General features: G+C 55.3%; 1 protein-coding gene across 1 annotated transcript; it reads right to left on the bottom strand.

Moving 5' to 3' along the window:
* Positions 1-1,451: 1,451 nt before the first annotated feature.
* Positions 1,452-13,308, bottom strand: LOC307193916 (chymosin; the record flags this gene model as incomplete). Its single annotated transcript, XM_079936529.1, has 9 exons — positions 1,452-1,589; positions 2,331-2,429; positions 3,015-3,159; positions 3,924-4,037; positions 6,134-6,333; positions 8,655-8,773; positions 9,771-9,888; positions 10,715-10,865; positions 13,247-13,308. The coding sequence occupies 9 exons, from the start codon at positions 13,306-13,308 to the stop codon at positions 1,452-1,454; spliced, it is 1,146 nt and encodes a 381-aa protein (XP_079792655.1).
* Positions 13,309-14,239: the final 931 nt, after the last annotated feature.

The raw sequence follows: 14,239 nt of genomic DNA, 5'->3' as shown, positions 1-14,239 counted from the left end.
GACATGCCACGTGACTCACCTGCCCCCTGCTGTTTGCAGGGCACGTGTGGTCAGGATACAGTGAGGGCAGGGACTAGATAATAATGCAGTCCCAGACCTCTTTCCAAGGCCTTCTGAGAGTTCAGCTGCTATAAAGGTGTGACTTAAAGCCCAGTGACTGTCCTGGGGGCAAGATTGTCTGTGATTTAGAAAAGTGAAGCCTGATCAATGCTATCGTCCCCTTTAGGGAAATGACTGTCCAAAGAAGGGGTGCAGGGCTTCCCTGGTGGCGCAGTGGGTGAGAGTCCGCCTGCCGATGCAGGGGACACAGGTTCGTGCCCTGGTCCGGGAGAATCCCACATGCCGCGGAGCGGCTGGGCCTGTGAGCCATGGCCACTGAGCCTGCGCGTCAGGAGCCTGTGCTCCGCAAGGGGAGAGGCCACAGCAGTGAGAGCCCCGCGTACCACAAAAAAAAAAAAAAAAAAAAAAAAGAAGGGGTGCAGAGAAGGGAAGGAGGGCCGAGGGAGCAAACGTGCACAGCTCCTGCCAAGTGACCGAGCACTGGAATCTCTCCAGGAGGTTGGTCAGCTGCCCCTCACAGCACCTCAAAGTAGCATGACTGAGAAAAGCCTCTTACCTTTGCCTAGAGGCCCTTGTTCTGACCCCCTGATATTTGTATTTCTTCGGCGGCCTCTCCCCTCCTCAGAAGACTGCAGGGACCTGTGAGCATGCGTGGTCTGTTCACTGACAGCTGGGGCCTTTGCTGACCTTTGACATGTCTGCCTCTGTGAGCCAGTGGACATGGGCCACTCTGGCGCTGGAGCTGCTTTTCAGGCCCTGGCAAGTCAGGTGTGGAGCCTCTAAGGCTGAGGATGGGACTCTGGGCTGTGGTTCTTCCCCACAGCAACCTCAGGACCCTCAGATCTTCCCAGAAGCCCTCTGCCTGTTCCACTAATGTCTTCTCCAAATGGCAGTCAAGGCCTTGTCTTAATAGAACTAGAGCCATTCTCTCCCTAGGCCAATATTCTCTACTTGGCCTGACCTCAAGCCCTTGTTCCCCGGGCACAAGTCTCATCCTGCAAAGGTCTCCCTTACTGCACTCTTTCCCCAGAAAGACGGGGAGTAAGAAAACAGGAAGGCAAGACTGGTCTTGCTTTTAAAAACCTGACCTGAACTTGAAATGGCCAATTCCCTTGTGAAAGTCTCCATCCATCCACAGTGTCCCCTGTGCTCCCCTACCCATGTGGCCCCCGTTCTGCCGAACACACCACGTGACTGTCACATCCCACCCCCAGAGCGGTGCAGGGATTCAGCCCCAAAGGAAGCCAGGCTTTGCAGAGATGTAGTATTTATTGAGAACCGTCTGCTTAAAAACCTCACCTATGTGTGTGCATGTGTGTGTGCATGCGTGCGGGTGCATGTGTGTATGTGCGTGTGTTTGGGGACAGTGAGGTTGTTGGTCCGAGGTGCAATCAGACGGCCTTGGCCAGCCCCACGCGGTTGTTGGCCCTGTCAAAGACGCTGTAATACTCCCGGATGAAGACATCCCCCAGGATCCACTGCTGGGAATTATTTTCACCCTGGAAGCCACTGGTGCAGAAGCCCTGGTCCTGGGAAAGGGAAGGCTGACATGAAGCTGGTCCCAACCCCAGTTGCTGTGCCTCTCCGGACCCCACCCCCAATCACTCTCTCATCTATTATTTCCTCTCACCCTTGAAATCACCTTCTGAGCTAAGCAAACAAGTATCAGATTCATCTACTCAACAGACGAAAAAATTGACATTCAGAAATGAAGTGTCAGATCCAAGATCACCGGGTGGGTCCCCTCCCCGTTCCCCCTCACTGGCCCTCCCCACGCCCCCGTCCTCCTGCTCTTAGCACCTACGGCCCTGGTGACCAGCCAGAACAGGCCTGGGGACCCAAGACCGTGGCAGTTCAGGGTGCTCAGGATTAGGTCAAAGCTGAAGCCGGCAGGGCAGTAGGGATGAGGGTTGGGTCCCCACAAAGCCCAGGTTATCAAGAAAAATTCCAGACAAAGCCCTAGGCCCCAGGGCTTAGAAGCTAACGCAGTGGATGGAGGTTCCTATGGGTGGCTGTGGTCCCGCCCATCCCATCCTCCCTCAGGCCGCTGGGCTCGGTCCTTCCTGTCTGCACCATTTCTCCCAGGATGAGGCTGCCGCAGCCACAAATGAGGCCCAAGGACCACAGACCCCACTCCAAAAGGCCAGATGGTCTAAACGCACGTCCTGCTCTCTCCATCTAGCCCATGCCACTTATCACCAATGCGCTGAGTTGCCAGGAGGCAGGAGGGGAGCTGGGTGAGCCCAGGCTTCCTCTCCGGAGACTCATACCTGGTTGGTGTAGGCGGAGGGGGTCAGTGGGTACATTCTGCTGTTGATCTCAAAGACCACCGTAGGCATGCTGCTCAGGCTGCCGCAGTCGATGTCAAACTAAAGACCAGAGGGAGGTCCTCTTAGAAGGGCCGTGGGTGTGATCTGACTGCCAGTAGCAGAGAAAGTCCCAGGTGGGTCCTCTGCCTCTGCACGGCAGCCGAGAAGTGGGGAGGGACCTGCTACTCAGAGGACCCCCAGGGAGGTCCTTAGACCTCAGAGGAGTCACACCGATGGGGACCAGCCCAGGGACAGACACCAGCTCGAGACAAGGAGTTGTTTGCCTCGACATTTCCCCTCCAAGCCCAGCCAGAGCTCCCAAGGACACTGAGAGCACTTAGCTGTCAGGGAGGAAGAGGGGAGACCCATGAGTGGAGGGGGACAAGAGGGCGCAGCAGAGCTCAGGGAGTCGGGGATGTATGACCCTCCCTGCGGACAGGAAGTCAGATTGCAGCCACTGCACGAGACATGGGACCTCCAACAGCAAGTGAGCCAAAGCTAGAAAAGCTAGGCCATCTTGAATGCCTCCCAACCCCTGCAGGAATCCCAAGCCCCTCACCATTTCCCTTTGTCATTTCTTCCATGTGCAAAGGGGTTCCCTCTTCAGGGGGGTCTGGGGAGGTGGGGATAAGGGTCTGGCCTCACCTCACCATACTGGTTCTGTGTGGCTCCGATGGCCATCTGGATGTTAAGGATGTCACTGCTGGGCCCGACCAGCATGGAGGTGCCCGTGTCCAGGATGGCCTGACAGCCACCATCACAGGCCACCACCACACCACCGATGGTGACACTGCAGAGGGGAAATAGGATGGCCTCGCAGCGCATCCGGCATCCACCCCTCCCTCGCTGGGTCCCTCCTAGCCTCCCCTGCCAGGATCCTTGGCAGGAAGGAAGTCCAGCCACCCCAGATCCTTTTCTTTGGGCTCCTTCCTGGAGCCCCCATAACTTCCTGAACTGAGAGAAAAGACCCGAAACCATTTTCTCCCAACTCAGTGACTCAGTGGAGGCCACCTGACCTTCTATGGGACAGCAACTTCAATGGAACAACAAAGTCACAGGCATTAAGGGGTGGAATGGGTACCACACTGGTTGCCCAAAGATCTGGCTTCAAGCTTTGTCCTGCCATTTATTTGCTGCAAATTCCCCAGTCTTCTTACACTCAGGCTTCTTATCTACAAAATGGGTACATTAACCACCCTGTTCTTGATTTCCTCAAGGGATGGTCGTGAGGTTCAAAGTCGATGTTAGTAAATTACAAAATGAGGATCATCACAGCACCACCCCCACAGGGCTCTAGTGAGGACTAAACCAGGCAGTCATATTCTCACCCAGCACAACGCCTGGCAGGTAGTGGTGCGGGATAAGCACAGCTAGTCTTATTAATAAAGTGTAAGTGAACGTTCAGCATTCTCACTGACAAAGACACTTGACCTTGGAGCATCTGATTCACACGTTAATGTGATGGTCTTACGAGCTACCGGGCTGACACCCAGACCCTCACATCCCCACACCTGGAGACAGCCTCTGGCGGGGCCACAGCTGCCGCTCACCCACCTGTCCACGGTGAACTGCCAGTACTTCTGCAAGGTCACAGGCACCCAGTGCAGGGATCCTGTGTAGTAGGATGGGTCAATGGCCCCCAGTGTGAGCATGCTCTCCTGGCCATTCCTGAAACCAAGGAAAGTCATGATGTGGGACTCCGACACCCTGGCTCTGTGAGGAGGTAGCCCAGCCCCACGCAGGGTTAGATGCGATTCAGACCCTGCCGCACTGTCCTCCCTGCCCCCAACACCCACCTCCACCCCAAAGGCTTCAGATGAGCTCTCCCACCTTCCCGGTACTCCAGGCTTTTCTTTGATATCAGCTGCAGCAGCCTTTCTCTCTGAACTCTGCAGCACCCACCCAGGCTGAGGCAACACTAGAGCCAGAGCATGGGCATTACCGTGGGAGGGGAGGTCAGGAAGTAGGAGGTCACGTGCCTGTCAGGCTCTGCTCAGGCCACTGTGTCCCTGCCCCCCACCACTCAAGGCTTTCGGCCCCCAGCCCTTTGGCCTCGAGTAGGAGAACGGATCTTCAATGAGGTCCCACATGCTCTGCATGAAAACTGCCACCCCAGGGCTTCCCTGGTGGTGCAGTGGTTGAGAATCTGCCTGCTAATGCAGGGGACATGGGTTCGAGCCCTGGTCTGGGAGGATCCCACATGCCGCGGAACAACTGGGCCCGTGAGTCACAACTACTGAGCCTGCAGGTCTGGAGCCTGTGCTCCGCAGCAAGAGAGGCCACGATAGTGAGAGGCCCGTGCACCGCGATGAAGAGTGGCCCCCGCCTGCCACAACTAGAGAAAGTCCTCGCACAGAAACGAAGACCCAACACAGCCAAAATTAATTAATTAATTAATAAACTCCTACCCCCAACATCTTCTAAAAAAAAAAAAAAAAAACTGCCACCTCCAGCCCAAACCCTCTCTGCTCCTCCTGGGACTCTGTCTCATGGCCAGGAAACACCGGCACACTGTGGGTTACCTGCTTCTCACTCTGCAGCTCTTGTTCCTTGGCCTCATCAAGCTCTGTCCCACCTCCGGGCTCTGACACATGCCGCCCCACTGCTTAAAATGTGCCATCCCTTTGCCTCACCTGCATATCACCCACTCAGGCCTCAGCGAAGCTTCCCCTGGCCACTCTCCACACACATATCTTGTCAGACTGGGCAGTCTGTTACTATTAAGCCTTCAGTACATGCAGACCTCCCCTGCAGGGAGTGCTCTTATCACAACTGTCATCATAATTGTATACGTAATTACGATGTGTGTGTTGTCCGTTTCCCCTGCTAAAAAGTTGACTCCCAGTTTGTCCTGTTTGCTGATGTATCCCCGTCTCCTGGCACAGCCCCTGCACATAGTAAGGGCCCATAAATATCTACTGAGTAAACGAATGAGTGACTGCACCTATCTACCCCCTGCCTGGGTTACCCAGCTCCTTCTCCTGGGTGTGATTCCCTTCTGCCAGTCCTGCCACCCACCCCTCTGTCTAGCAGAGTTGCCCCATCAGGCGGGTAGAGTGGGGAACACTGGACTGGGAGTCAGGAGCCCTGGGCCCCTGACATGGCTCGTCCACCAGTTTGAGGGTGACCATCCCGCCCAAGCCTCAGTTCCCTGCATATTGAAAAGAGAAGGTTGGACTCCTTTAGAGCCTGCTCTAAACATCTGTGAGTCTCAGGGACATCAATAAATGATTACTGAGGCCTGCCACTTTGGAAGAAAAGAGATTAAAAGCTCGTATGCAGAGATGGATTCAGGCTTCCTTTTTTTTATTTATTTATTATTTTTTTTTGCAGTACGCGGGTCTCTCACTGTTATGGCCTCTCCCATTGCAGAGCACAGGCTCCGGACGCGCAGCCTCAGCGGTCATGGCTCACGGGCCCAGCCGCTCCGCAGCATGTGGGATCTTCCCAGACCGGGGCACGAACCTGCGTCCCCTGCATCGGCAGGCGGACTCTCAACCACTGCGCCACCAGGGAAGCCCCAGTCTCCCTTTTTTAAATGCCAGAAATGAAAGTCAAATGCTGGCCCAGTGGACTCTGGCTGCATCAGTGACCATGCTGGGGACCTTTAGGCAGGAGGTTGGATGTTTCTGGAAGCAAGGAGAGGTTTGCTTGGATGCTGGTGACTACCCTTGTGTTGCAGCGTCCCCAAGGGGTGGACACTCCTCAGCCGACAGCCCCTGCCAGGATGTGGAAGTCCAGCCCACGCCGGGTGCAGCTCCTACCTGTCCATGTAAACCGAGAACAGGTCTTGGGCCACCAGGTGCCTGTTCATCATGTTGTCAAACACGGGGACCGAGTACTCAGAGGCAAGGGAGGGGTAGGCCAGCCCCAGGATCCCATCGAATTCGGAGTAGGTGAAGACGTCACCAGGTTCCTGGGTGCTCAGGCCCACAGTCTGCTGGGGGTCCACAATGTCGGAGACCTGCAAGAAAGGCAGAGTGACCTCCACCAGGGGGCCCTGCAGGCAGAGGACCCAGAAAGGTCGAGGGTCAGGCTCTGCCAGCCCGCCCTCCCTCTTTTAGGCAGCGTAGTTATGTGAGCTTAAGAGAGAAAAGCCTCCTTTCCCAGCTCTGTGCTGTGGTTTTGAGGGAACTGGTCTGATGAGGCAGGGGACTGGGTGGCAGGGGAAGAGAGAGCATGGCTGGGGGTACGGACAGCAGTGCTCATGGTGCAGAGGTTGGGGGTGAGCCCAAAGAAGGGCATAAAACAAGGGATGCTCCAAGGCCCTCTGCCAGCCTGAAGCCCTACCATCAGCTGCTGCACCAGGGCATCTCCCAGGGAAGAGCCGTGGGAGCAGCCTGATGGACAGAAAGAACACGCACGCGGTTTGCATCGAAAAAGATCCCGCTGGGGCTTCCCTGGTGGCACAGTGGTTGAGAGTCCGCCTGCCGATGCAGGGGACACGGGTTTGTGCCCCGGTCCGGGAAGATCCCACATGCCGCGGAGCGGCTGGGCCCGTGAGGCATGGCCGCTGAGCCTGCACGTCCGGAGCCTGTGTTCCACAACCGGAGAGGCCACAACAGTGAGAGGTCCACGTACCGCAAAAAAAAAAAAAGAAGAAGAAAAGATCCCGCTGTGCACCCTTGCTCTGTCGTGTGCTGTGTGACCTTGGACAGGTACCTCTCTGAGCCTCAACCTCCTCATCTGTTAGGGAATATTAACACCTGCATCTCAAGGCAGTGCTTAGACTAAAGAATATGAATGCTGGACATTTATCGCGCACTTACTAAATGTATGATCAGTGAACCTTTATCGGCACTCTGCGAAGAAGTGCTAACCCCAAAGTGTCCTATCAACCTGCCCGCTTCCCTGGAAGGCTGACGCGTCCACTAGCCTATTCTGAGCTCCCACAGCGGCCCACCAGGCCTCCTGCTTCTACTCTGTCCCCTTATAACCCATCCTCCACACAGGTAGCCGAAGCGAAATGGAGAGTGGACGTCCTCACGTCACCCCTTGCTCCACAGGCTCCTGAAGGTATTCAGGATGAAACCTGTGTCCTAGCGTCCCCTCATGCTCTGGTCCCTTAGCTCACCCTGCTCCACCCACACTGATCTTTCTCTTCCTTGGGTGCCCCACTCATTCTCACTTCATGTGAGACTTCTGTGGGTGGCAGGGGGGAGGGAGGTCCTAACCCCTGAGCCTCTCTCTCCCACCCCCTGCCCAAGGTGGGTGAGCGAAGAGAGCAAGGTGCACCACGGCTCAGGCCCACAGCAAGGGCCAGCTCTTCCGTGAAGATGCAGGATTTCCCCCCAGAACCCAAAACAGCAGAAAATAGCAAAACCTCGGCAGGGGAATCGGCCTTCCAGACATCTGTCTGCGGGGCCACCTCAGCCAGTGGCTCTGGTGCTGACTCCTGGGGAGGCCTGAGCTGGGAGGGCAACTCCTCAGCTGAGGAGAGGGCTGTCAGCAGAGAAGGGCTGTGTCCTTTTGGGCTTGAAGTAGAAAAGACTTCAGCCAGACTCCGGGAAGAACTAAAGGAAGGTCAAGGGGAAGAGCACCAGGGATGCTGCTGGAGTTTTAATCTTAGATGGTGGATGAGGACGAAAAGAAAGATGTTAACGTGTATTGGGCACTTACTATGTGCTGGCCACTGTATTAAGTACTTCAGAAGCCAAAAAGGAATACGAGCAAGGGGAGCCCTTGCCCAGAGGGCACAGATGCTCTCTGACATGAAAGAAGATGCTGCTCTGTGACTGATCAAGAATGAGGTCAAGCCCAGAGAGTCGGAGACGTGGGTCTGACACTCGGCTCCCATTGTCCCCCAGCTGTGCGACTTCAGGCAAGTTATCAGCTCATCTGAGCCTCGGGTCCCTCATCTGAACAATGGGGGTGAGAATACCTTCCTCAAAGGGCTGTTGAAAGAACTAAATTTAAAATGAGATCACACAGGTGACGCTGAAGAGCTCAGAACTGGCGAAGACTCAGGATTCAGGACTCACTATGGCCAGGTCAAGTGAGAAAAGGGTTAGGAGGATGGAAACCGGACCCAGAGAAGCGCGTCGGGTGGGGCTCTGGGGACTGACATGGGAAGGAAACGGGGAAGGGAGGGAGGGACACCCCACAGCTGCTGCTGGCTAAAATCCCTCTCAGAGTCCTCCCCCACAGGGCCACCAACAGGGCCAGGACCCAAAGGGCCTCTTGGCACCAGCTGTGGCACAGCCCAGAGCCCGGGTTTCTGGGTGGGAGAGTGGCTGGTGCGAGGGGAAGGCGAGGGCTGGCTGGCTGGCCCCAAGCCCCACTCACAGTGACGGTGTCGTAGCCCAGAAAGCCCTGCATGCTGCCCGTGCCGTACTGGATGGACAGGGGCTTGCCCAGGTTCTGGAAGGTGGACGACATGCTTGGGTCGAAGCGCTGGTGATTTTCTGGAACACAGACTCAGGGTTAGTGGGGCTTGTAGCATCTTCTCACCGCTCGACAGTGCCAGTGGGAGCTGAATCCTCACCAGGTCTTGTAAGGATATCGTCTAAATACTAACGATTCTCTCTACTGAAAATAAGCAAGAAAATTATTCCTTGCTGCTCAACCCAACTCTCTGACCCCCAGTGCTACCTTCGTAGCTCCCAAACAAAAAAAAGGAAGAAGAAAACCATCCCTGTGGTTTCCCGAGACCGGCTTCTACCAGCTTCGTAATTTCCCGCAACTCTTTTTGCTTCACTAAACATTGGTTTCCTCACCTCATTGGGGATAAAAAGAGCACCAACCTCCCAGGACTGTGGGAGAAATAAACTATTTACATATATTAAATGTTTACTCAGGGGCTTCCCTGGTGGAGCCGTGGTTAGGAGTCCGCCTGCCAGTTCAGGGGACCTGGGTTCGCACCCTGGTCCGGGAAGATCCCACATGCCTCTGAGCAACTAGGCCTACATGCCACAGCTACTGAAGCCCGTGCAACTAGAGCCCGTGCTCCGCAACAAGAGAAGCCACCGCCATGAGAAGCCCACACACCACAACTAGAGAAAGCCCGCTCACAGCAACGAAGACCCAAAACACTCAGCCAAAAAACAACAACAACAACAAAAAAGTTTACTCAGCACCTCTCACTTCATTCTCCCAGGACCCACTGGCATGTTGTAGCCCCATTTTACAGAAAGAAAAACTGAGGACCCGCGAGGGTAAGGAGTCTGCCTTGGCTCCTAATAGAGCCAAAAAAAAAGGAAAAAAGTCCCCTCATTTCTCACTGGTGCTTTATCCATCAGCCTGTGATTTGCACACCTTCCCAGTCTCTGGCCATTTGGAAGGGTTGAGCGAGGCTGGGCATGTCCAAGCAAGCTCTCCTTCCCCCTATGTTTACCCCCAGCCACCCTGACCGTGGCTGGCAGAGCAGAGGGGTGGGCAGGGCAGGGGGTGGGGGTCACTCACGGCAGGCGTCGCTCTTGCAGTAGACAGAGGGCACCCAGAGGTCGGAGGAGCCAGTGTCAAACACCACAGTGAACTCCTGGGGCGGGGTCCCAATGTAGATCTTCCCAAAGTACTGACTCTGGGGACAGACAGCACTGGGTGAGGGTTGACGCTCGGCACGGAGCCTGCTCAGTTCTGTAGGCCCCGTGCTTTCTGCCCACAGACCTAGGGAAGAAATGGAAGGAGGATCCCTGGGGGGTTCTTCATCCCCGGTCCCCACGCTGAGCTCCGACCCCAGCCATGTGTGTCTTGCCCCTCCCGCAAGCCCTACATCCACTGCTGGAATCAGTCCACAAAGCATACACTGGACCAAAAGGTAAGCCCTGTCTGGTAGGGAGCCTGGGCCACCCTGCCAGGGGCAGGGACATAGTGATGGGGCACCAGCTAGGTACAGACCCCAGACCCAAGCTGTCCTGGCCGCCCCTCCTTTCCCACTCTCCCCACGGGTCAGTACTGGGGCCGGGGCGGGGATGGGGATGACCTAGATAAGGAAACGAGGGCACAGAAGAGAAAAACAGCAGGTTGTTTACTGCCAAGAGTGACAGATGAGAGAGACAGTCTCCAAAAAGGAAGAGGGCACAGGGGGCACTCCTGCCATGTCCCAGGCAGCTGCCCCCTCCGTGCCAAGCCCAGCCCAAGACATGGGTTCCCTGGGCCCAGAAATGCAGGCATGAGGTTGGATCTGGGAGCAGACCACGTACCCCCGAGGGATGCTGTCCACAGGAAGGTCGTCTGAGGTGCAGGGATTGGTTTTACAGGGCCTGCTGGCCCCTGGGAGATACTGAGGGGTGGGAGACGGCCCCACATCCCCCGGGGTGCCATGACTCCTGAAAGAAGGAAAGAGGCAGGGGGCAGCCAACACACTGTGTGGGAATCATCACGGGAAGGCAGCCAGAGCCACTCACATCCAGGTAGCTGGTCAGGGGCTCACTGGCCACCTCCCCGAAGCTGGAGTACTTGCTGCTGACGGCAGACTGGTGTTTCTGCAGGAAGTCCTCCAGGAGCCCATGCTCTTTTAGTGCCTTTCTCAGGGGTTTGCCTTTGTGCAGAGGGATCCTGAGGAAAGGGGAAGAATTAGTGGTGAGGTGGGCATCTCCACAGGGCTGCCCAGCCTCAGAGAAGTGCCCAGAGGCTCTGGGCTCCATAAGCCAGCCCCCCAGTCTTGTACCATAACCCGAAGTGAAAATCGCATTCTACGACAGTTCACAAATCCACACCAGCCCTTACAAAATGCAATGCACTCTGACATTTCCTACTCCTTTCTCTTTTTTAATGCTGGTGGAGACTCAATCGATCCGCTAATGAGTTTTGCAACTCCAAGGTTTGAAAGACACTAAGCGTATTGTCATTCAGTCTCCAGTTCTTACTGTAGACCTACTATGTGCCGGGCACCGTATGGGGCACAGGGGACACAATGGGGAAAAGGGTACAGTCTTACCCTCCAGAAGCATACTGTCTGGAGAGAAAAATGGTGTCCCCCACACTCTGGAAAACGCTATGACAATGCTCCTACCCTTTGCCAAGCCCTGTTCTCTGCTCTCTGGGCAGCCTAACGTGGGTGGAAATTCTTCAAAGGGTTTCAGCACAGAGTGTGGCCCCCACGGAACTTGGTTAGAATTTAGATGTTGGGTGATGAAGGCAGATCAGCAGGAAGAGAATCAAGAAGGAAGACGGCAGAAGCTGGGTCAAGACCTGGTCTCCCCAAAGCCCGCAGAGCTCCAGCTTCTTCTCTGCGAAATGCATTCTCTCTTCTTTTCCAGCCGTCTCGGGGCCCTGCTGTGGACCAGCTGAGTGGCTTAACCTCTCCGGCTCTTAGTTTCCTCTCCTGCGGATTGAAGGACTGGAGCGTGATGGTTCCCAATGTCCCTCCCAGCTCTAAGAATCACATGGTCCTCCTCCGTGGGCCTATTTTAAGGACAACTGGAGACTACAGGTGTGAAAGTGCTCTGAGAGTAATAAAATGGCAGCAGCTTTAAGACCCATAAAGAAAACGGGTTTTCTCATGTTGTTCATGTCCCAAATGGATCCCACGTGGAACAACCTCGTATGTGAGTTATGGTCTCTCGTCTGGCGCCTTCCCACCCCCAGCCCTCAGGTGTGACATCAGCGGGGACCTGACTTATAAATGAAAGGTTCTCGAGACATTTCTCAGCCTTTGTCTCTGATGATAGAAAAGAACTTCAGCCCAAAAGGAAGGAGGCTGGACTGAGCTCCTGGGAGCAAGCCCACAGCTGCCCTTTCCCATGTCCAACCCCCCAGTGCTTTCCGCTTTTTCCAGCTCCGGTTCTCACTGGCTACAAGATCCACTGGCTGAGTGCCTGGCGACTCCCACACTAGTAACTGCAACTCTGCTGAGCTGTCCCATCACAACACAAGACCCAGAGAGCCTCCCTCAGGGCAAGCGAGCATCAAAGGCAGTCCACCGCCCCACGATGGCGGCCCTGAACACAGGCTCCAGCCACCGTGAAACTTCCACCCACTCCTGCCTCCAGGCCTGTGCTGAGGCCACCAGATGCCTGACACTTGGAAGAACCCCACTTTCAGGACCACCACAAGCAGCCCCCACTGGTCAAAGACTGGACCTCTTTTTAGGGATCCTGCTTCCCAGGGATGGATTCAGGTTTCCCTGGGCTCGGACCTTGACAGGGATCGAACCTGGGAACCAGAGGTAGTGTGACGGTCTTTGGCAAGAGTCTGGGACCAAGACTGGGACCACCTGGGACCAAGTCCTGGCTCCTCCATTTTTAATCATGTGGCCTTGGGCAGCTCACGGACCCTCCCTGAACAACAGTTTCCTCATCTGTAAAATACAAATAATATATCTACCTAATCCCTGAGGCTTAGTATAGGTAAGGACCTAGTTAAGTGTCTGGCAGCTAGTAGCATGCAACTCCATAAGTATCAGTTATTATTTTGGGAGGAGAACCTGGGAACGTCACCCACAAAGGATTTGGACCAAATAACGAGAACTTTATTTTGTTTAACAGACGCACGCATAGCTCTTACAATGTGCCAGGCACTGTTCAGAGCATTTTACAAATACGAACTCATACACCCCTCATGATAACCCCATACGATGGATACTTCTGTCATCCTAATTTCACAAATTTATGTTAAGTGGTGTTAGAGAGTTACGTTAGTGATGGAGCTGGGGATCAAATCGCAGGCAGTTTAACTCCAGAAGCCATGCCCTTAATCCCCCAGGCAGCCCATCTGACCCCCTGTTCTTGTTCATCACGCCCTGAAGAGAGTAACGGAACGCCTTAGAAGGAAAGGCCGAAAACACGAAGGCAAGACTGACCGGGAGCGACTATCTTGGGAAACTGCAGCATGTCCTTGAGGACTCCCGGGGGAACAATGGCTGGAAGACCATTTAGAGACCCACACAGAGCCGATGCGTGCGATGCCCATCCCCTCCCCTGGGGCCTGATACCCACCTGGTGATCCCAGTGCCCTGGGAGAGAGCGAGGACTGAAAGTAGCACCACGAGACACCTCATCCTGGACCTGGGTCTGGCCACAACTCCAGCCAGTGCCCACTCCCAACAGCCTTTATGGAGAATGCGGGGTTCCCTCTGGCTGGGAGCCCAGGCTGCAGAGATAGCCCCTAAATTCAGGCCACTCCACAAACACATTAAGATAGCACCCAGACTACACAACACCTGCTCTGATAAGGGCCACTCCGGGGACTTCAAAGCTGAAGGGTACACATGCCTGATCTTCAGGCCAGGAAATATCACTCACACCTTCCTGATCTGATTTCCCCTTTCAAACAGGACTTCTTGGGCTAACACAGGTGGAGCCACTGCCAGAGTCCTATCTCATGTCCCACCTTATGGTCTGTAAAGAGGCCTGTTCCCAGTGAGCCCCTTCCTGCCCTAGCTGCCTCCCGTCCCTGGGCCTGACTTCACGGGAGCCCCAGCCGGCCCTATCCTGGAGTCTCCCTGCCCAGTCCTCCCAGGCCAGGTTTCCAGGGTCCACTCAGTCTACTCCCCAAGTGGCATCTGAGGCCGAGAGTGCCTGTTCAGCCTGTCATCTCCATCTAAGAGAGCCACAGATCCAAGATTCCAGCTCCCCCAGGGCGTGACCCTTTGTTCCATGTTGGAAGGGCATTGGGAAGGGGAGGGAGCAGACACCAGATCCCATGAACAGTTGGGAGGCCTGAGGAGGGTAAACGGGGAGGGCAAGCATGTGCCACACATGGAGGGGAAGGAGGAAGCTATGACGTGATGGTCAGGTTTGGGGAACAGGTTAAGCGCATCGAAGCCACACACAGAGGACGCAGAAGAGCTTCTTGGAGGCACACATGCAGGCGCTTGTGATGAGGAGAGGGTCCCAGGGTCCAGGCCAGATTGGCCAGATATGCTCTCAGGCCTGTAGCCTGGGAGAGAATTAGGGCAAAAAGGAAAACAAAGACTTAGCCACCAAAGT

This window comes from Stenella coeruleoalba, assembly GCF_951394435.1.
Source record: "Stenella coeruleoalba genome assembly, chromosome: 1".
In the NCBI taxonomy this organism is placed as follows: Eukaryota; Metazoa; Chordata; class Mammalia; order Artiodactyla; family Delphinidae; genus Stenella; species Stenella coeruleoalba.
Note: the sequence above shows the minus strand (reverse complement) of the source record. Positions and strands in the feature narration are given on the sequence as shown.